At 63.5% G+C, this 22,075-nt stretch overlaps 1 protein-coding gene across 2 annotated transcripts; it reads right to left on the bottom strand.

Annotated features, from left to right (window-relative positions):
• Positions 1-10,302: 10,302 nt before the first annotated feature.
• Positions 10,303-21,633, bottom strand: SCARF2 (scavenger receptor class F member 2). 2 transcript variants are annotated; one of them, XM_005218303.4, is made up of 11 exons: positions 21,411-21,633; positions 16,596-16,654; positions 16,384-16,485; positions 15,703-16,222; positions 15,382-15,600; positions 15,118-15,246; positions 14,449-14,552; positions 14,258-14,375; positions 13,830-13,960; positions 12,659-12,811; positions 10,303-11,912 (listed from the first exon to the last, which is right to left on the bottom strand). In XM_005218303.4, the coding sequence occupies exons 1-11, from the start codon at positions 21,560-21,562 to the stop codon at positions 11,068-11,070; spliced, it is 2,532 nt and encodes an 843-aa protein (XP_005218360.1). In that variant the 5' UTR covers positions 21,563-21,633; the 3' UTR covers positions 10,303-11,067. The 2 variants fall into 2 exon arrangements, with proteins under 2 accessions (XP_005218360.1, XP_002694730.1); XM_002694684.5 differs by having other exon boundaries at positions 13,830-13,945.
• Between the last annotated feature and the right edge of the window lie 442 nt (positions 21,634-22,075).

Genomic DNA, 22,075 nt, shown 5'->3' with positions numbered 1-22,075 from the left:
GGAAAAGGTCAGTTTTCATTGCAATCCCAAAGAAAGGCAATGCCAAACAATGCTCAAACTACCGCACAATTGCACTCATCTCACACGCTAGTAAAGTAATGCTCAAAATCCTCCAAGCCAGGCTTCAGCAATACGTGAACTGTGAACTTCCAGATGTTCAAGCTGGTTTTAGAAAAGGCAGAGGAACCAGAGACCAAATTGCCAACATCTGCTGGATCATGGAAAAAGCAAGAGAGTTCCAGAAAAACATCTATTTCTGCTTTATTGACTATGCCAAAGCCTTTGACTGTGTGGATCACAATAAACTGTGGACAATTCTGAAAGAGATGGGAATACCAGACCACCTGACCTGCCTCTCTAGAAACCTGTATGAAGGTCAGGAAGCAACAGTTAGAACTGGACATGGAACAACAGACTGGTTCCAAATAGGAAAAGGAGTACATCAAGGCTGTATATTGTCGCCCTGCTTATTTAACTTCTATGCAGAGTACATCACGAGAAACGCTGGGCTGGAAGAAGCACAAGCTGGAATCAAGATTGCCGGGAGAAATATCAATAACCTCAGATATGCAGATGACACCACTTTTATGGCAAAAAGTGAAGAGGAACTAAAGAGCCTCTTGATGAAAGTGAAAGAGGAGAGTGAAAAAGTTGGCTTAAAGCGCAACATTCAGAAAACTATGATCATGGCATCCAGTCCCATCACTTCATGGCAAATAGATGGGGAAACAGTGGAAACAGTGTCAGACTTTATTTTTTGGGGCTCCAAAATCACTGCAGATGGTGATTGCAGCCATGAAATTAAAAGATGCTTACTCCTTGGAAGGAAAGTTATGACCAACCTAGACAGCATATTGAAAAGCAGAGACATTACTTTGCCAAAAAAAGGTCCGTCTAGTCAAGGCTATGGTTTTTCCAATGGTCATGTATGGATGTGAGAGTTGGACTATAAAGAAAGCTGAGCGTCGAAGAATTGATGCTTTTGAATTGTGGTGTTGGAGAAGACTGTTGTGAGTCCCTTGGACTGCAAGGAGATCCAACCAGTCCATCCTAAAGGAGATCAGTCCTGGGTGTTCACTGGAAGGACTTATGTTGAAGCTGAAACTCTAATACTTTGGCCACCTGATGTGAAGAGCTGACTCATTTGAAAAGACCCTGATGCTAGGAAAGATTGAGGGCAGGAGGAGAAGGGGACGACAGAGGATGAGATGGTTGGATGGCATCACCAACTCAATGGACATGGGTTTGAGGGAACTCTGGGAGTTGGTGATGGACAGGGAGGCCTGGTGTGCTGCGGTTCATGGGGTCGCAAAGAATCGGACACGACTGAGCGACTGAACTGAACTGATGTGCAACTGGAGATTATCATACTAAGTGAAGTAAGCCAGAAAGAAAAAAATAAATATCTGGGCTCCCTGATGGTGCAGTGGTGAGAATCTGCCTGCCAATGCAGGAGACACAGGTTCAATCCCTGGCCCAGGAAGATCCCTTGTGCGTGGAGCAACTAAGCCTGTCTGCCACAACTGCTGAGCCAGTGCTCTAGAGCCCACGAGCTACAGCTGCCGAAGCCCCGGCCCCTGGAGCCTGTGCTTCGCAACGAGAAGTCACCGCAGTGAGAAGTCCACGCGCCCCAACTAGAGACGGCCTGCACGCAGCAACCAAGACCCAGAGCTCCCAAAATAAATAGCCATTAATCAAAAGAAAAGACAGACAAGTAGCACATGATATCATTTATGGGAAACCTAACATACGACGCAAATGAACCCATCTCTCCAAAGGGGTTTGGTACAACTCAGAAGTTGGGAATCCACGTGCAGCAGAACCCGGTCATCGCAGGTCGTGTCCTGGCGAGAGCGGCCACCCTGGCGAGGGCGTCCCTGCCCCCGAAGCAGCTCTGCTCTGTGTGTTCAAGATCCACGTGTGTAACAAAGGTTGACAATCATGTTGCCAGGATTTCTCCCAATCCGGGGGCGGGGAGAGACTTGCTCAATCCCCAGGAAGTGCTGCCCAACTGTCCTTGTGTGGCTTAACTGTTCTCTTTTGGCCGTGCTGGGTCTCGGGCTTTCTCTGGTTGAGAGCGGGGCTACTCTCTAGCTGTGCATGGGCTGCTTGGGGCGGTCGGCTTCTCTTGCTGCGGAGCGTGGGTTTCACGGTCTGCAGGCTCAGTGGCTGTGGCGGCCGGGCTGGGCTGCCCCGAGGCTGGTGGAATCTTCCCACCGTGTCCCCCGCGTTGGCAGGCGCACTCTTTAGGGCCACCAGGGAAGTCCGACTTGTGTGGCCTAACTCCTCTTGTATCTGGATCTCCCCATTTGAAGGCAGACAGTACTTGGGATTCAACGCTCACATTATGCAAAAAAAAAGACCCCCTTCAGATCCGATACAGTAGCAAGTAGAGCGCCTGACTCAGGGATTGTTTATTGTTGCTGTTTCGGTGGCTAAGTCGTGTCTGACTCTTTGTGACCCCATGGATGGCAGCCCACCAGACTCCTCTGCCCATGGGATTTCCCAGGCAAGAATACTGGAGTGGGTTGCCGTGCCCTCCTCCAGGGGATCTTCCCGACCCAGGGATCGAACCTGTATCATTGAGGCAGATTCTTTACTGCTGAGCCACTAGGGAAGCCCATATTCACCCAAAAGCATCTTCCAAACCCCAATCCCCCCAAACCAAACCATCTCTTTGCTGCAAAACAAAACTAAGCAATCAAGGTCTCAGCACCCGCTGAGAAGGCCCGGGGCAGTCCTGGAGCAAAGGGTCCAGGCCGGTGCCCAGACTCGGCCATGGCCTCTCGGTACCGGCCTCGGACGAGCCTCAGCAGAAGGTCCGTCTGGACTCAGCTCCCCGCCGGCCACTTTAGTTCCTTGGAAGCTGAGCTGCTGAGCTTTGCCGCAGCAAGGAGAACCAGCCAGAGCTGCCTCCCCAAAGGCCAGGGCCAGGGTGCTTGCACGACGAAGGAGCAGCACAGTCCTGGCGTGGGGCACGTGGGGCTGGCCGTGGGGGACGGGCAGGCGCAGCTGATGGGTGTGGTGGGGAGGTCCCAGCTGGGCTTAACCAGCTCAGCCTAAACTAGACGCAGCTGACTCCAGATGCCTAGAAAAAAACTCGGGCAAACTTGTTCAGGCTCCGTGGCACCTGGAGGACGCACACGTCTTAAGCCCACGTGGCTCCGTGTCGGCCGGTGGGACGAACTTGGCTGACTACCCGTGGGCTCAGGTCTCCATCCCGACTCAAGGGTGACAGATATTCAGTGTCTGTGAATATGCCGACCATTGGCCAAGACTGATTTTTACCCTGTTAATAGACTATCTTTGGGCTTCCCTGCTGGCTCGGCGGTAAAGAATCCACCTGCCAATGCAGGAGATACCAATGCAGGGATCACAGGCTCAATCCCTGATCCAGGAAGATCCCACACGCCGTGGAGCAACTAAGCGTGTGCGCCACAAGTACCGAGCCTGCGCCCGGAGCCCGTGCTTCTCAGCAAGGGACGCCATCGCAGCGACAGGCAGGTGGAGAGGAGCCCGCGAAGCAGCCCCCCACCGCCAGGAATAAAGAGACACCTCTGAAAATGCACGAGAACCTACAATTGTCTCGATAAAACTTAAATGATAAATAGGTCAATAAACTCCCTCTATGAGCCTAGTTAGCTAAGTCTCTGGAAAACCGCTGCTGAACGCTGAACTGAGCAAACCCCTCGGCAGCCCCAGAAACGGCTGCGGGTTTGTCTCCTTGTGGAGATGCAGCTGGACTGTGAATAGGTTTTCAATCACCCCATCGTCTTTGTGTTTCTGGGATAAACCCCGTTCGGCAGCGGTGCGCTAACGTTCAGGGGTGTGGACTGGGGGTGCCGCCAGCCGGGCTGCCCAGCGGTGAGCCCCAGACATCACTCTGGCTTCTCGGGGAAACCAGCGCTGAGACCGGGCCTTGGTTGTGCTCCAGAGTGGGAGGGGCCTGAGCTCAGCTTCGCCTGTGGGGCCAGTCTCCTGCTCACTCAAAAACAGAACGAGAAATGAAGAATGAAGTGGGGTGGGGGCCAGGACGGAACCCATGAGGACCCCCTGATGTACGCACCGGACTTCTAGGTGATGAGTCCTGTTCTGAAGTATTAAAATGACAGACACGTTACTTCTGTAATTGGCAGAAAAAGCAATTCCCACCTTGAATGATAAACTGCAGGGGCCATAGGTTTTCCCACGGCGCTGCTCGGGAGTGACACTCTCCTACCTTCGTGTCCAGAGCCAGGAGTGACAGACGGTGGGAGCAGGAGGGCAGCAGCCAGGCCACCTCCACGTGCCCCTTGACGGTTCGGTGGAGGGCGCCACAGGCAGAGCCGGAAGGTGACAGGCGGGCAGCGGGCCTGTCCCGGGGAGTGGCGGGCCCCTCCCTGAGCCTGAGATGAGCCACGGCATCTGGGTGCTAGTCAGGGTCAGAGCAAGGCAATAAGAAGCCTGCGTTCAGGCTGGGAGTGGGGAGTTGGGGCCAGGGTGCTGGTTAAGGGAGATCCGTTACACCAGATGTGAAGAGAAGGGGTGATGATCCCCCCTCTTTCTCTAGTGAACAGTCCAATGTGGCCTAGTTTTCAACCGAGAAAGGATGAATGGGATCTTGTGGTGAACTGCTGTGACCTGAACCGGTGTCAGGTGAGGCCCGGTCCCAACAGCCACAGTGGCCCCAGCAGGCAGTGATCCACTGGCCAGAATTCTGTTGTTACTATTGCGCTAATATATTCCACAGAGGCCTCATTCCTGCAGCTGCCAGCCTCCACTCACAGTCACATCTGTGTCGTACAGTAATTATGATAAAATACAGAAAGCTGTGACATCATTTTGCTGACAAAGCTCTGTATAGTCAAAGCTACGGTTTTCCAGTGGTCATGTATGGATGTGAGAGTTGGACTGTGAAGAAGGCTGAGCGCTGAAGAATTGATGCTTTTGAACTGTGGTGTTGGAGAAGACTCTTGAGAGTCCCTTGGACTGCAAGGAGATCCAACCAGTCCATTCTGAAGGAGATCAGCCCTGGGATTTCTTTGGAAGGACTGATGCTGAAGCTGAAGATCCAATATTTTGGCCATCTGATGCTAAGAGCCAACTCATTGGAAAAGACTGATGCTGGGAAAGATTGAGGACAGGAGGAGAAGGGGATCAAAGGGGATGAAATGGTTGGATGGCATCACCGACTCGATGGACATGAGTTTGAGCAAGCTCTGGGAGTTGGTGATGGACAGGGAGGCCAGTGTACTGCAGTCCATGGGGTTGCAAAGAGTCAGACACAACTGAGCAACTCAAACAGCAACAGATAACATCAATTTTACGGGTTTTTTTTCCTTCTTCTATTTTTTCTACGTGGCTCGCAGGATCTTAGTTTCCTCACCAGGGATCAGGATGGAACTGCCTCCCCTGCATTGCATGGCGAATTCTTAACCACTGGACCACCAGGCATTTTTTAAGCTACAGAAATTCCGCGTTTGATTGCAAGGGGCGGCGCACTCCCTGCCTACGCCGGCGGTACTTGGAGGGCAGAGTAGGTGGACACCCGGGGCACGCGGCGGGCTGCGGCCTCCGCCTGCGCGGGTGGACAGGGTCCCCATGAGGTCTCGGGGGAGGTAACCATACCCGCGGCTGTGAAGGCCCCGCCCCCGGCCCGGCTGGGCTCGGGCCCCGCCCCCGCCTCAGGCCCCGCCCCAGGTGCTGCCGAGCTCCCCCCGCTAGATGGCGCCACCGCCTCGCGGGCGCGCGTCCGGGCGCGGATCCCGCCCTCGCGCGCGCGCCCACCGATCCGCGGGTTGCAGGGCGCCTCCTCCGGGAGCCCCCTACCCGGTCCCAGCCCCCAGCACCCCGCCCCCGGGAAGGCGCGTCAGACGAGGAGACGCCGCGTCCTCCTCCGGGAGGTGCGCGAAGGACACGCGAGCAACCAAAGCGAGCGCCCGAACGCGCGGGCAGGGGCGCAGCGAGCGCCTGGGGCCCGGAGCCGGTCTAGCTCGGCGACCTTCCGGAAAAGGCGCGACTGTGGAGGCAGAAAATGAGCGGTGGTCTCCCGGGGAGACAGGCAGGGCTGAAGAGCGGGAGAAGGAAGGGTTTTAGGGCCCTGGACCGTGTTACAGCGGTGGACACGGGTCATCGCTCATTTGCCCATAGCGTGTACATCAGTGACCCCGATGGGAACCATGGGCTCTGCAGGATGCTGGCCCGTCACTACAGGCCCACCAGTTGTAACAAATGTCCCGCTTGGGGGGACGATTTTGATAGTCAGGGTCAAGGGGGAGGAGGTATATGGGAACTCTCTGTCCCTTCTGCTTAATTTTGCTGTGAACCTAAAACTGCTCTAAAAAAATAAAAACTATTTTTTTAGAAAAGTAATTCAAGGTGAGGAGGAAAAAAACTCTGAAAAATGGGTCATGGGAATATGAAGTGGGTTCTGGCTTAATGAAAACTGTAGGATGAAGGCCAAGCTTTGTTTTTCTGTCAAACCAGGTTCTACCAAGTAGCTTTGACTTTGCAACACGTGCAGCGGGACTCTGGGGTTAACCCAGTAGGGGCCACTCTGCTGCCCCTGCACCCCCAAAGTCATGACCCAACCACAGTCACGTGTTTCCAAGGCTCCCAGACCACGAGCTGCCTCAGGTCCAGTATTCAGCCCAGCGTCACAGCTCACCCCGTGAGGCCCTGACCTCCTGACTTCCTTTTCTTTTTCTTTTTTTTGGTGTGGTAAAAGACACAGCATGGACTTCACCATCTTAACCCTTTTTAAGTGCATAGCTCAGTAATATTAAGTACACTGCCATGGTTGTGTAGCCGTCACCACCAGCCATCCTGACAACGCTTTTCATCTTGTAAAACCGAAACTCCGTCCCCACGAAACTGCCCACCCCCCTCCCCCAGCCCCTGGCCCTCCGCTTTCTGTCCCTCTGCGAATCTATTGTAAATACCTCACGTAAGCGGAAGTATATAGTATGTGTTCTTTTGTGATGAGCTGATTTCATTTTCATTTAGCGTGATGCCTTCAGAGTTCACCCTTGTATTATGTGTCCGAATTTCTTCCCTTTTTAAGACTGAGTAATATCCCATTGCATGAATGGACGTTCCTTTGCTATCCATTCATGTGTCGATGGACACGTGGGTCGTTTCAGCATCTTCGATAATGTGAAACTAACCTCTTGACTGACCCAGGTGACTTGGCCCTGTAGCTGGACTCATCTGCCGATGCCCTCACTCACCACAACTGTCCCCATGAGGACCCAGGGTACCTGCCCCACTGGACCCATCGATGTCTCCTCCACCCAGACTCCCTCTTGCAAACCCATGCGCCCTCCTGCTTGTCCTCCAAGGCGGCCGCAACCTCTGCAGACACCCTCGCCTGTCTCTCAGACCTCTGCTCTCCTAACCCCACCCGCCAGCTTCACTGCCCTCTTGGGGGGGCCCTGCATTCCGTGAGCCCCCGCAAAGGGACCGACTGCTGGGTGTGTCAGGGGCGCCCCTGCCCGTGTCATAGCCTCTCTGTGTCCTTAAGGAGACCTTGGCATCCATGTGGCTTTTTCCATCTGTGGCCACCTCAAACCATCTTCCCGGCAGCTACCAGCTCAATAGATTTAAGCTCAAAACAGACACAAAGACAAACAGGCAAAATGGACAGACCCTGAAACCAAAAGAAGCAGACACCGGAAATCGAGTCCTCCAAAAAGATCAAATTCTTCCTGTGCTCCCAACAGACGAGGCCCTGGCACACAGGCCCCGGGGGCTCCCTGGGGCTAGTGTTAGCTCCCAGGTGCTACCTGGAGGAGTGACTGGGACCCAAAGACAAGGGTCGGGGCTGCAGGACCGCACGGGGAGATGTACCAGACAGTCAGCGAGCGGTTTTATTCCCGCAATGGCGGCAGGAGGAACATTTGCTAACAAGGAATGTCGACCAGGAGAGGTAGCAGCTGGCGTTTTCTAAAGCCGGGTGATTGAGGGAGTTGCGAGAACGGACAAGGGGTCTGGCACGTGCCAGGACAACTTGGTCTTTCAGGATCGGGCTCTGGGCTCGCAGTGGGGTGCGACCTCCGACACAGATAAATTCAGCAGCATCGTCCTGTGTCCCCCTCCTGGCGTGTAGTGGGCTGAGCGCTCTGGGTACTCCTGTGAGCCTGCGGGGTGTGTGTGTGTGCGTGTGTGCGTGTGTTGCAGGGTCTGTGTCTCTCCCGACACTTCTGTGAGCTGGGGGCTGTTGTGTGCCGCACGCCCGTGCCGCCTCCGTGTCCCGCACCTGGTGGCATCGCTCGGTCTCCCTGCTGGCCTGGCTGTAGATGCAGGTGCGTTTCAATGCGTGTCTGTGTGCACGCATGTGTGCAGGCGTGTGTGCACGCGTGTTCGGTCTCTCTGCTGGTCTGGCGGGTAGGTGCAGGTGCGTTTCAGTGTGTGTGTCTGTGTGAACGTGTGTGTGCACGCGTGTGCGTGTGTACTCAGCCTCCGTGTGGCGTGTGCTCCGGCTAAGGCCTTCTCCAGTCCCACATTCCTCCCGCTCCTTTGTGCTCTGTGCTACAGAAAATATTTGCGTTTCCACGACTCATAATTTTTCCTCCTCAATCGCTACCAGATGTGGGTCCTGTGGTCCCCGTCCCCATGGCAACGGAGGTTCCAGCAGCCGCGGTTCCCTTTTGTGGCGCCTGCCCTGGGAGCTGGCGCTGCTGCAGGCCTGTGAGGGGGGAGTGGGTGTCGGGCTAGGGGGAGCGGTTCCCGGCAGCTCCCTCCCCAGGCTGCTACCTAGACTGTCCGGGGGGCTTCCTGGCCCGGGTGCCCCAGGCTACGGCATCTGCCCCCAGGGCGCCCGGTGGCAGGGCTGCTGCATGAGGCGTCAACACAGAGGGGCTCCTGAAATTCAGGGTCTCCGATACCCAGAGGCTCCGGGGCAGGCCTGGTGGACGTGAGATATGGGGCCCGAGCCCTCTGGTCGCCTCATACCGTGCTGATCCAGGCCAGGGAGTATTTTACCTGCTGGAGCAGGGGTTGGGGGGTCAGGGAACAACAGGGTGGGCACAGTGAGTGGGGCTGCCCAGCCACTGCCGCCCGACCCATGGCCCTGCCCTCCACCATCCTCCTCGGTCAGTGCACTGCCCTCGCCAGGCCTCTGCCCCTCCTAGCCAACGTTAAGGCTGTGTTCTTTGCCTGGCAGCCAGCATGGCCTGGTGCTGAAAGGAAGGGATGAGGCTGTGGCCAGGCGCGGGGCCACGGCTGGGAGGGTGCCCGGCTGGCTCGAGGGAAGCCACATGCCCAGGGACCGGGAGCCCGCCTTCCACGTGCGGCCCGACCAGGCCAGAGGTGGGACCGCGGCCACGGGAGCCACGCCAGACGTCCACCCGTGCCATGAGGCGTCTCCATGCAGCTGGCTCGGCCCCTGCACAGGTCACCGACGTGGACCTCCAGGTGGCATCCGGCCAGAGGACCAGAGGCTCGCCGGGTGAGACACCTGAGCGGCCAGCACCGGGCACACTCCGGCCGTTCCAGGGTCCACAGGACGGGTGTGGGGAGGTGATGGGAGCGTCTTGGCCGAATCTCCTGACAGAAAGAGCTGGCAGCGGGGGGTGGGGAAGAGGCCTGCCAGGCAGAGGCGGGTGACGGAGGAGCCCAGGTGGGCGGGGACAGCGCACACCTAGAGCGGTGAGGTTCTGGAGCTCAGGAAGGTCACTTGCGAGGCCCTCCTGAGGGCCACAAGCCCTGAAGACATGGAATACGGGGCCGCAGAAAGAAGGCCAGGCCAGGGAGGGGGCCAGCGGGGGCCAGGCAGTGGGGAGCTGCCTCCAGGCCCAGCCGGGGCTCGGGGGCCAGGCGTGCTCCCCCCTCCCCCCAGTTCCTGCGGCCGGCAAGGCTGGCGGCTGAGCGTTTCCGGCTGAGGACAGGGAGCCCATTGAGATGGACAGCGGGGCTCTGTGCACTGCCAGACGTGGCCCAGCTGGAGGCTGTGCCCCTGGCCTGCTGCCCCCTGGCCCCAGCCTCTGACCCACCCTAGACACACCAGAGAGCTCGGGGCCCCAAGCGTACAGCAGTGGCCGGTGGGGAAGGCGCAGGGCAGGGGTAGCGACACACCAGCTGCTTCCTCATAACCACCCTACCTGTTCCTGCCTGCCTGCCCGGCACCAGCAAGGGGGTGGGCTGAGTGGGTGCCCAACACACTGGATAAAAAGATCAAGGCTGGGCACACGGACAGGACACGCTTCCCACGTGGTCCTGGGGGGCCACACCTGCGCTCCCAGACGCCACTTGGGTCATGGGGTGCCAGGTGTCTTGGGGTGAAGTCCTTGTCAGAGGCCCAGCGGAGAGGAAGCAGGCAGACCATGGGGGGGGGAGGCACTTTATTCGGAAAGCTTTGGCCGAGCCCCTGCCAAGAGGAGCCCATCCTGGGGCCCCCGGGGGTGGGGGGTGGGAGCAGCCCTGCCGGGGGCCTATAAATACATCTCCTCAGGCCACTGGAGTCGCCCCTCGGATTCCCAGGCATGTGGGGTGCTGGGAGGCCATCAAAACCAGCTCGACAGCGGAGGGGGCTGGGAAGGACTGGTGGGGGACAGCCAAGCCCCCTGAGGAGCAGAGACCAGCCCTCCTCCCCAGGCTCCTATCAACCAGAGGCCCTGGGGCTCAGCCAGTGGAAGGAGCCTCTGGCCAGGGTCACAGGGAGGGAGCCTCCAGCCAGAGGCACCAGGCCTTGACCGGAGAGGCATCCAGGGTGGAAGTGCTTCTGGCCCCAGCCAGTGAGAAGGCGGCCCAGCCAAGGCACTCTGGGCCAGTGGGAGGTGTTCTCTAGACAGAGCCCTCCTGCCCCTGGCCTTGGAGAGCCCGGCGGGCAGACAGGAGCCCTCCCCAGGGAGGCCGTAGGAAGGGAAGGGTCAGCGAAGCGCCTGTCAGGCCTCAGCCACCGGGATGGGGCTTCCTGCCGCAGCGAGCATGGTCCTGTCCAGGAGGGCCGCGGGGCCTGAACCAGCGAGATGCAGCCTCCCGCCCGGCGGCTCCAGACTGGGGCCCCCGCGGGAGACGCGGGGGCGCAAGGCGCGGGGTGCCAAGCAGCGCTGCTAAGCGGGGAAGTTGCAGGCCCACGGGGCTCCCTTACTACAGCGTGGGCGCGCCCACCCGGCCCGGCTCGCCTGCCAGCTCCCGGCTCTTCTTGCGGGGCGGCTTCTGGATGGGGGTTTTCTTTCGAGGGGTGTCGGATCCGGGCGCGCCGGCTGCCGCCTTTTCCGGCCCCAGGGCCTCAGGTGCGGGGGGCGCGCGGGCGGGAGAGGAGGGAGGCGCGGAGCGCTTGGCCTTTTGCGGAGGCGCCGGCTTCTCTCGGGGGCCCTGCATGCCCGCGGGCCCCTCGGCGCGACCCAGGCTGCGAGTCTTGTCGCGCAGCTCGGCGGCCAGCATGGAGGCGGCCTCGGGCGCACTGCGCGGGGGCCCGCCAGCGTCCGTGGGCTCTGGGAGGCCCGGGCCTCGGCCCCGAGCCCGAGCCCGAGGCGGGGAGGGTGCCCCGAGGGCCGGCCCCTCCTCTGCCAGCCCGGGGGGCCGCGCCGACGTGTCGCTGGGCGTCCGTTTCCTCTTGCTGGGGCTGGGAGCGGCCTCGGGGCCGGCGGGTGGAGGCGAGGGCGCAGGGGCGGTGGCGGCGGCGGCGGCGGCCCCGGCACCCTGCTTGCCATGGATCCAGGACACCTTGGGTTTGGTGGCGGGGTCGGGTGGTGGCGGCTTCCGGCGCTCGGGCGATGGCGAAAGCGACAGGCCTCGGGCCTCGTCTCGGACCCGGGCCGGCCGGGCCTCGCGCCGGGCCACGCGCGCATACAGCGCCCCTCCGGGCCCGTCGCCGCTGGACGCCGACCGCTCGCTGTCGGAGGACGGGGGGAGGGGCGCCGCCTCCTCCGCGGGCGTGGTCACCGGCGCCGCGGCGGGGGCCTCCGAATCCCGGCTCTCGGCAGCCGCCTCTGACCAGGGAAGAGAGGGCCGGTCACCGCCCGCGGGAAAAGCTTGGCCCTCCAGCTTCCAGGCGCAAGCCACCGCCGGCGCCCCCTCCCGTCCTCTTCCCTCCCTGCTGGTGCTCAGGAGTCCTGGCATCCAGACGGGCCTGGCATGCTCGCGCGCTGACCGCAGACTTGGAGCCCCTGGGCAGGACAAGGGGCTCCTTCCTGGGCCGCAGCCCCTCAGCCTCGAACCTCTCCCGCACCCCATTCCTGGCCTCGGGGCCACCATGACCACATCTGGCCCTCTATTCCTTATCCTTCCTTAAGAGCAATCAAGACTCAGGCTCACCTGGTCACCTGCCCAGAGTCATTGACGGGGACGGTAGCAGGAGGAGAGGGGCCAGAAGCCCAGAGAGTGAGCCTGCTTCCTGACGTTTGTGAGCCAAGGCTTCCCATCAAAGTGTGCCTCCAGACCCCCAAGACTCCCTTTCCTGTCTCCTCTTGCCAGCTCCTCCCCCAGCCCAGAAACTTGTCTCTGCCTGGTGTCCCCAGCTGTGAACCCAGCTGTGGCTACCTCCCCAGACCCCTAGCCGAGTCTGGTGCTGGGCAGCACAGAAGCCTGACCTGCAGCCTTAGCTGTATGTCCCCCACCCCCAGCTAACAGCATCACGAGCCCTTCCTCCCTGTCCCTCCGAGCAGAGATCTTTTCAGCGAGAACCCTTTGCTGGGTCAGAGCGAGAGGGGTCCTCACCCCAAGGAGGCGAACTCACCCTCGTGGGGTACGCAGTACACGGGGCCTTCGTCTGTGGTATCGAAGGAGGAGAAGGAGGCCCGGGAGGACCATGATGGTGAGGGCTGCTCCAGCCCCGAGGGCGGCTCCAGGAAGCTGCAGTTGAGTGTGTTGTCCAGGTCATGATGGGCCACTGGGGGGGAGGGAGGCACAGCTGTCAGGGGCCCTGCCTTGCCCCAGCCAGGGCCCTCACCAGCCCTCCTGCCACAGTGAGGTAGGGACCCAACCAGCTGTACCCCCAAGACTCTAAGCAGGACAGGCAACTCAACAGGCCTCTCCCAGCAGCCAGGGAGCTGACCGAGGTCAGGCCGAAAGTTATGAAGAGAGGGAGCACCTGGCTGGGAGACGCCATCAGGCCCTCCAGTCCATGCTTCAGACCCTGCCCTGCGGCAGTTTCTGAGAGCAAATGCGCAGTAGAGAGGCCACCCTTTGGCTCAGCCCACCTCAGCAGGCTGCCACCCCCAGGCACAGCCTCCACAGATGTAGACCCTGCCAACAGGGAATCCCAGAGGCTGGCCAGCCTGTCCTCCTTGCACAAACAGGAGGTGGGCTCCAGCCCCTACACCCGTGTCCACAGACCCCACCATGCTGAGTGGGCCCAGCGTGGCTTTTCTCAGCTGTCTCCACCTTTACCTCCCAGGAGACTTCATCACCTCGTCCCCTTCATCTTTGGAAACAAGTGGGAAAGACACAGAGAGCTTCCACCCCAGTGTGAATCAGTGCAGACAGAGAAGAGAAAACGGCATGCCCTGCAACCCAGAAGCTGACCCGTCCTGACAGCGGTGGGGGCCCAGGGGTCAGCCTGCCCCCTTTCCAGGGAAGACCCTGGGCACTGCCAGAAGTCTGGGCCGGGGACGGGGGCTTCTTGCGGCAGGGCATTCCCACGCACAGGTCCCGCGTCCACCTGCGGTTCCGCACCAGGACAGACGGTGCGTTCACTCCCGCAGACTGCTGGGCGACGGGACGTCCAGACCACCATCCCTGCCTTCCTCCCAGGCTCCCCCGTATCCGCGAGCCCTCTTTCCTCGCCCTGGGCGCATCTCCCCTCGCCCCTCCCATGGACAATCAAGGCCCCGCCATTCCTATACTGACCCGGTCACGCCCACTTCCCGCAGCCGCCTGCGTCGGGAGTGTTCCCCGGTCATCCTTACCTACGACCTTGGGCAGCTTCTGCCTGCGGAGCGGGATCCGGGGTAGCTTCATGCTGATACGACTGAAGCGTCCGCACAGGCGCTGCGGCGCCTTCTTCCTCCCCAGCGAGAGCTCCCTGCGGGGGCGGGGCCTGAGCGAAGGGGGCGGGACCGTACCTTGGCCGGAGGGGCGGGGCAAGTCAGCGGGTGCCCACCCATGGGGCGGGGCCGGCGGCGGGGCGGGGCCTACAGTGGACGCGAGAAAAGGGGCGGGGCCACCGGGCGGGGCGGGGCGGCAAGCAGGGCCTGAGCTAACCCGGTCCGGGGCCTACAGTGTACGCGGCCCCTCGGGGCGGGGCCTGAGCGAAGGGGCGGGGCCGGGAAAGGCGCACCTAGCCGGAGACCCAGCGCGACGCGCGCCGGGCTAGGGCCCGGCCGCGAAGCCTCACCCGCGCGCTGGGTCCTTGCCGCGGCAGGCGCAGCAGCAGCCGAGCAGCGAGAGCAGCAGGCCGAGGAGCAGGGCGAGCAGCGCCCCGGCGCCCATCACGCCCTTGCGCTGATTGGTCTCTGTGGGGAGCGCCCGATCAGAGCGGCGGCCAGCGACCGCCGCGCCCCCGCCCGGTGGCCCCTACCCACTCACCCAGGCGGCAGGCACCGGTAACCGGGTCGCACGAGTCTTCGTGGCAGCTGCAGGCCTGGGCGCAGTCCACGCCGTGGAGCCCGGGCGGGCACGTCAGGTTACAGCTGCGGGAGCGCGAGGTCAGGGAGGCGGGCGGGGTCTGGGGACGCCGCCGAGCTGCCCTCCGAGACGCCTCCCGCGCTCGACCCCGCGGCCGGCCAGCCCCGCGTTCCCTGGCTCCACTCTCTAGGGACTGCGGCCACCCCCACCTCCAGCACGTCCTGGGCGATCAGTGTTTTGGAAATGCATGGGTGCACTCCAGCGCCGGGGAGTCTGGGGGCCTGGCCGAGATCACTGGCCGCGGTGCCCACTTCGGGGGCTGACTCTTGTGTACAGGGAAGAGAGGCTGCCGGACCAGACCCGTGGGTGTACGTGGAGGTCCCTGCTCACTTCATATCATCAGCTCAGGGGAGCCCACTGACCACAGGCTGACCTGGCCGCCAGATCCGGCTTGAACGCCGGCTCCACACCAGGGCAGGAAACTGCCCCCCAAGAGCCCCTGGTCGCTCCCTAGCTGGCTGAGGGCCAAGCCTGGGTCCCACCTGGTCGCCAATACAGCAGCACCTGGGGTCTGGCTGGAGCCCTGTGCCGGATACTGACTCCTCAGACCTCTCGTCCCCGGGCACTCACTGGGGCCCATGGACGCCCGGGCTGCAGAGGCATCGTCCGGACTGGAAGTCGCAGTGGCCACTCCCGCAGTCGGCACACACAAACGCGCAGTCCTCGCCGTATGTGCCATTGCTGCACTTGGTCTCACACCTCGGAAGGCGGGGAGGGGGCGTCAGTGGAAGCAGGGCCAACGACCCTGAAGCCCACAGAGCCCAACGCGGAGAGCGGTCGGAGGAGGGAGGGCGGCGGGGGGCTGCGTGTCTGGGGCGCACGCGGGTCGCTCACCGGTCGCCGATCCAGCCCGCGTTGCAGCGCGTGCACTTGCCGGTCACGTGGTTGCAGGCGTGCCCGTCGCGACACGGCGGGCATCGGCGGCCGCAGCCCTCGCCGTAGAAGCCGGCGGCGCACGGCTGGTCGCACTTGGTGCCGTTCCAGCCGGGCTCGCACGTCAGGCAGCGGCCCTCGGCCACGGTGCACGGCTGCTGGCCCTTGCACTGGCCGCATCTGGGGAAAGGACGGGAGGCTAGGCGGGGCCCGGGCCGGCTCACTCCCGCCCCCTCGGCGGCCTGTCCCTCCCTCCCCTCCCTGGGCGGGGCCCGCGCTTACCGGCGGCGGCAGCCCAGGCCGTAGAAGCCGGCGGGGCACGGCTCCCGGCAGTACTTGCCCCTGTAGCCGGGCTCGCACGCGCACGTGCCGTCCACCGGGTGGCAGCGGCCGCGGAAGCACTGGCAATAACGCTCGCAGCGCGCGCCGAACGTGCGCTCCCGGCACTGGCAGCGGCCGCTCTGCTGCTCGCACGGCGACGTGTTGCAGGCGCACTGATTGTTGCAGCTGCGGCCCCACCAGCCCGCGTGGCACAGGCACGCACCCGTCTGCGGGTCGCAGCGCGACGTGGCGCTGCAGTAGCACGCGCTGGCGCACTGCGGGCCCCACCAGCCGGGCTCGCAGCGACACGCGCCGCTCCGCGGGTGGCACGCGCCGTGCTGGCACTGGCACGCATGCTCGCAGCGTGCGCCCCAGCGCCGCGCGTGACAGGTACACTGGCCCGTCACGTCCTCGCACTGCCCGTGCGGGTGGCAGACGCACAGCTCCTTGCAGTCGGGACCCCAGAACTGGCGCGGGCACTCTGCAGGAGTGGAGACCGGGGCAGGCCCAGGCGCTGGCGAGAGAGCCTGCCAGCTTCCCTCCCGGCGCCCCGCCCCCGAACCAGGCCCCGCCCACTCACCGCCCCGCCTCCCGATCAGGCCCCGCCCTTCTGGGACCCTGCCCGCCCCGCTCCGCTCTCACTGGTGTCGCAGTTGGCCCCGAAGTAGCCGTGGCGGCAGCGGCACTCGCCGGGTCGCACGCACACCTCGTTCTCCGAGCACGTGGAGTTGCCTTCGCACACAGCTGCGGACGAGACGGGCCGAGGTGTCCCCAGTCCAGCCGCCGCACTTGTCTCCTCCTCTCTATGCACCCCCGCCCCCGCCCCGGCCCCGATCCCAGGGTGACCCACTCACCGATCCCACACTCGTCCCCCTGCTGCCTCCAGCCGGCGCAGCACGTGAGCTCCTGGGAGCTGCAGGCAGAGAGACTGGCGCCTGAGTCTGAGCCCCTCGCGCTGGGACCCCCCACTCCAGCAATCCCCACCCTCCCCTCGACAGGTGGTTATCGGAGGCGCTGCTGTAGGTTCGGGGGACTCGAGTAAGTCACAAATTTCAGCCATCCAGAGCAAACCCTGGGAGGCAGCAAAGCGCAGACCACCTCCAAGAACTCTACAGTTCCCTCTACTTGGGGGTCTTGCCTCTCCTGATCTGTGCCCTCTTCCCCCATCCGCTGGGCCTGAGAAGAGACCCCAGGCGTCTGAGGAGGGGCAGTGGTGAGGTGGGGGTGGGGCAAAAGTCTCTGGGCCTCTAGGACCTGCTCCAGTGAGGTAGCCTAGGGCACCCCGGGGTGGGGCGGAGTCTGGCCCGATGGGTGTCAAGGGCTCAGACCCAGACAGTGCCAGGACTGGCTGGGTCGGGCAGCACATCAGGATGCCCTGTTGGGGCTGAGACAGGCAGCCTCTGAGCGAGGTGGACTTGGCGAGGGGTCTGCTTGGGCAGGGGACACCCAGGGAGTCTGTCCAGGTGAGGAAAGTGCAAGTGAGGGCTGCAGAGCACCAGGGCGAGACTCAGGCTAGAGGAAGGCCACACTGGAATGTCCTCTCTGTGCAGTTTCATGAAACCTCAACTTTATTTGGCTTTTCCAAGGAACAGTAGGAGATAACTTCCTAAGTGCCCCATGTTGGGGTGGTGCAGCCTCTGAGCCCTGGCCTGATGGGGTGGGCAGACACAGAGGTTCGGTGGCCCTGCCCAAGTGAAGCCATGGCCCCTGGTGAGGGTCATGAGGGCTGAGGTGGGGTGTGCCCACACTGTGGGCAAAGGAGGTCGAGAAGGGACAGACACTCAGAATGCAGGTCTGTGGAGTCTCAGATCCTAAAGGCACATGGCCTCCGTCCAACCTGAGAGCAAAGGAGAGGGTCTTGGGGAGGATGGGAACCCAGAACTGGCCATGTGTTGGTGGAGGAGGTGGGAGGGGCCTGATGGCCCTGGTGGGTGGGGTGTCAGGGAAAGGAAAGTTGAGCTGCCCCTTAGCAGGCCCCTCAGAAGATGCCCTCCATGTTCCCAGCTTGAGATGATCACTAAACCCCAGGTGGCACCCAGGACCCCAAGGGAATCCCCTCTCCTGGAAAGGGCTGGATTCTCCTTTGGGCCAAAGATATGGGACCTGGGGAACAAGACCCATAAAACCCCGAACTTCAAGGAATGGGCCGGCTTATCTTCCACAAATGGAACTGGAAACCAGAGACAGGAACACTCAGCAGGGCTGGCTTTTCCTGACCCCCAGCGTCCCCACCCACCCAGCCCAACCCTGCCCCGGGGCTCCAAGGAGCCCATCTGCGGGGAGACCCATCACCCCCTGCCTCTTTTGCCAGCCTGAGCCCAGGACTCTGGATGGAGAGCCTCTGGAGCTGGTCCTTCTGCAGGCGACCCCACCAGAATGGCCTGCTGGGACGGCCTGGGAATACTGCCCGCCTTCCGTCCCGGATGGCCTGGCCTCCTCGCTCTGTGACCAGCTTGGGAGCCTGGCCTTAGGGCCACAGGCAGGTGCATCAGATGTCTGGGTCTACCACTTGCTGTGTGACCTTGGGCACAGAACTTAACCTCTCTGAGCACCGGCCGCTCTATCTGTACACTGGGTCCCCATAGGTTTCGCAGGAGGATTAACAGAGAGATGTCTCCAGCTTTTGGCACCAAAAAAAAAGAAGTCACCCAGGAAATTTCCTGGTAGCTCAGCTGGTAAAGAATTTGCCTGCCGTGCAGGAGACCCCGGCTCAATTCCTGGGTTGGGAAGATCCCCTGAAGGAGGGCATAGCATCCCACACTAGTATTCTTGCCCGGAGAATCCCATGGACAGAGGAGCCTGGCGGGCTGCAGTCCATGGGGTCGCAAAGAGTCAGACATGACTGAGCGACTAAGCACAGCTCAAGAACTCACCCAAGGCTGCTGTGTGCACTTCAGCCCATGCTGAATAGGCCCCAGAAAGCTCCCCCAGGGTGGCTGGCACCCAGGCCCCACCCAAAAGAGCTAAAAACCCCACCCGCTGGTGGGACAGAGCCCATGTAGAGGACGAGCCTGTGGGACCTCTCCTCCTAAGACGGGAGGCAGAAAAGGCTGGGACGGGCTAGCAGCCCGGCTGCCTCAGATCTAATGAAAGTCAGAGGTCAAGAGAGAGGGCCGGGGACAGGGCAGCTCCAACGCTCGGGCGGGACCCTGTCAGTCCAGCCCCGAGGCAAGCAGGCAGTGCCTCGCCACAGAGCGCGGTCCCTGCAGCTGGAGCTGTGCTGATTCAGACCTCGATCTTGAACCCGCCCAAATGCACTGCCCACTCACTGTGCCAGTGCCCTCTGCCCCCACACCTCCCAGGACTCCACGACGGCCTGGCTCTCCTCCCGCCCGCCACGGGCACCCCCTCCTCTGCACCCCCTGCTCTGTCCACTCTGGCTCCCTCACGAGGCTCCCCAAGTCCCAGCAAGACACTGGCAATGCCTTGGAGGCCTCCTCCACGTAAGCCCCCACCCCAAGTTGACTCTATCTCAGGGTAAGGCCTGTCTTTCCAGGCTGAGAGGCTGGGACCCCGTGCCCTCCCAGAGACGACGCACAGAGAAACATCTGGCTAGACCTCCCAAAGTGGATCCGGGAGACAGGCCACTTGTCCCCTGCCCCCCACCCCTGACCACCTCATCCTGCCTGCTTCTCTCCCACCTTCTGCCCTCTTGCCCCAGGGTTTCCGGGGCCTCAGTCTTCTCAGGAGCAGGCAGAGCTTGGGTGGTCTCTCCTCCACCATCCCCGTCCAAGCCACCTGGGCCCCTTCCGCACTTCCAGCAGGCCCTCAGCAGGCAGGGCCTGCCCCCAACACCGCCGGGCTCTGCTCCCGGCTCCTCTCCCCTGGCCTCTCTCACTCATCACCTCCGGTTGGGTCTCCCCGCTGAATACCTCCTCCCTAGCCCTTGCCAGATGTCAGATGACTTGTGGTAAGTCTCCCCCCCCCACACATGCACACACGCGCACACACACACGCATGCACACACACACACACGCACACGCACACACACGGGACAGCTGTGCCCTGGCACTGCCAGGTCAGCACACAGAATGCCTCTGGGGTTTTACTGACAGAGCTGCTCCCCTCCGTGGTCCTCCTGCCTCCAGGCAGAGGCAACAGCTAGTGGAGCTTTGAAAGGCCCAGCCTTGGGAAGGTCATGGAAGAGATGGTCCAGACCCTGGGGAGGGAGGTGGGGCCCCCAGTGGCGGTGGTTCCTGGAAACCAGCTCCACACAGGACCAGGGCCATCCCCTCTCCCTCCCCTTCACGAGGCGGGTCCACCCCCGACCCCATTTGCCAGGAGCAGGGTCCAGCCTGAAGACCTTAAGCGATGTGCCCGAGGCCACGAGGATGCGGAGGCCTGGGGATCTGAAACCCAGCCCAGGCTCCCGGCAACTGGAACGGGCCGTCCAATGGGGAGGTCCGGGGCGGGGGAGCGCGGCCGGCTGGCCCTCGGGTCCCCCCGGTAGGGACCCCCACGGGGAAGGAGGGCTGAGGCGAGGCACAGGCCGGCGGCGATCGCGCCCTCCCCCCTCCAGGCAGCCCCGCCCGCCGCCGCCGCCGCATTCCTGGGGCCGGGGAGGCCCGGGAGGCCCGGGAGGCGGCGGCGGCGTCGATGTGAAGCAGATGGCGGGCCAGGCCGGCCCCCGCCCCGGAGGCGGGGCTGGCAGCGGGGAGGGGTCTGCGCGCCTCGGGATGCGAGCTCGGAAACCCCGCGCGGCCCCTCACAGCCCCTTGTCTGCGGCGACCGCCCTGCCCCCGGACGCGGCCTCCCTGGGCCCTACAGCCCCGGGCGCCCCGACTGCCGGGGGCCGGTGGCCGCCTCTCCAGCCGCCCGCCCGGCGCCTCCCTCCCGCGCCAGAGCACCCGCACACGCCGGCTCCCCGCCCCCGCGCGGAGATGCCCTTGACCTCGCAGTGGCCCCTGACAGGCCGACCGGGCCCTCCGACCCCGGCGCCACCCCCGGCTTCTGGCCCGCGCCCTTGGTCCTCCGTGCGCGGTCCTGGGCCCCGGTTCCCCGCCCCCCACAAGTCCTGTCTTCGCCCGGCCCACACGGGCTTCCCCAGCCGGCTCCTGGGGCACCCGCATCCCACCCGGGAGGGTCCGCATCCTCCCGAGGCCGGCGCCCGCCCTTGTCCTGTTCCCGCTCCCGGCCCACTCGGAGCGCAGGCTCCTCGACGCCCTGCTCCGTGACCACCCTCTTCCCACCCACGTCCGCTCTTCCTAAGACGCCAATCTGTGCTTCCCACTAGCCTGAGACCTCCCCGGCTCCCCCGGCGCAGGGAGGAGGCCGCCGCGGGACTCTCGGCCTCCCTCCCTCCCGGCCCCGGCCACACTCGTCTGCCCGGGCCCTGGCACATGCCCTGCCACGGGCTCGGAATGCGTTTCCCGTCTTTTTACGGCCCTCCCAACCCGGCCCAAGGGTCCTTCTTTTCTAGGTGTGAAATCTCGGACCCCGTGTGTCTGCCCTCCCTGCGCCCGCTGCCCTCCGCTATCCTCTCGCCCGGGGTATCCTCGGACGCACCGTCGTGGCCCGGCGCCCGGGCTCGGCCTGGAGCGGAGCCGGCGTCGGGGAGGGCCGCACGAGGGGCCCGCGCGTTCCGCGCAGGGCAGTCCCCGGCGCCCCCTCCCCTGTCCCGGCCCCGGGCGTCCCCTCCGGCCCCCTCCCCCAGCCCGGCCGGCTCCTACCCGGGTGCGCGGCACACGTTGCGGCCGCGCGGGCTCAGCTCCTGGGGCGCCGTGGGGCCGGGCAGCAGCCAGAGCAGCAGCAGCAGCAGCGACGGCCCCCCGGCTCCCCGGCGCCGCGCCGGCCCGGCCCCCCGGGGCCCTGCGCCCTCCATGCGGCGCGGGGCAGGCGCGGGGCGGGCGCGGGCGCGGGTGCGGCCGCTGCGAGAGCGGCCGGAAGCGGAGTGCACGGCCGGGCGGGGGGCGGCAGGAGGGGCGCCGGGCCGGGCAGGAAATTCCACATCGGCTCCCTGATCCCGGGCCAGCCACGGCCGGCCAGGCGGCAGCGCCCGCCCCGCGCGCCAGACCCCACCCTCCGGCCGCGCAGCCGCCCCTCCGCGCGGCCCCCGCCCCCAGGCGGCCGCGCGCAAACTTGGGGCGAACTTGGAAGGGGCCCGCCGGCGGAACCCCCGGCCGCCGCGCCTTTCCTTCCCTCCCCAGACACCCACCCGAGAAGCGGCCCCTGCGCGCTCCCGACGAGGCCCGGCCCCGGGGCGGCGGGAGGAGGGTGGGCGCCAGGCGCTGCGCACCAAAGCCCCCTGGCCAGCGGCGCCTCGGGACCGCAGGTCAAGGCCTCAAGCCGGCCTCCGCTCCCGCGGCGAGGCCCTCCCGCGCCCGGCGATGCGGTC

Source organism: Bos taurus, chromosome 17, assembly GCF_002263795.3.
Source record: "Bos taurus isolate L1 Dominette 01449 registration number 42190680 breed Hereford chromosome 17, ARS-UCD2.0, whole genome shotgun sequence".
NCBI lineage: Eukaryota > Metazoa > Chordata > Mammalia > Artiodactyla > Bovidae > Bos > Bos taurus.
The sequence above is the reverse complement of the archived record's forward strand: the minus strand, read 5'-3'. Positions and strand labels throughout refer to the sequence as shown.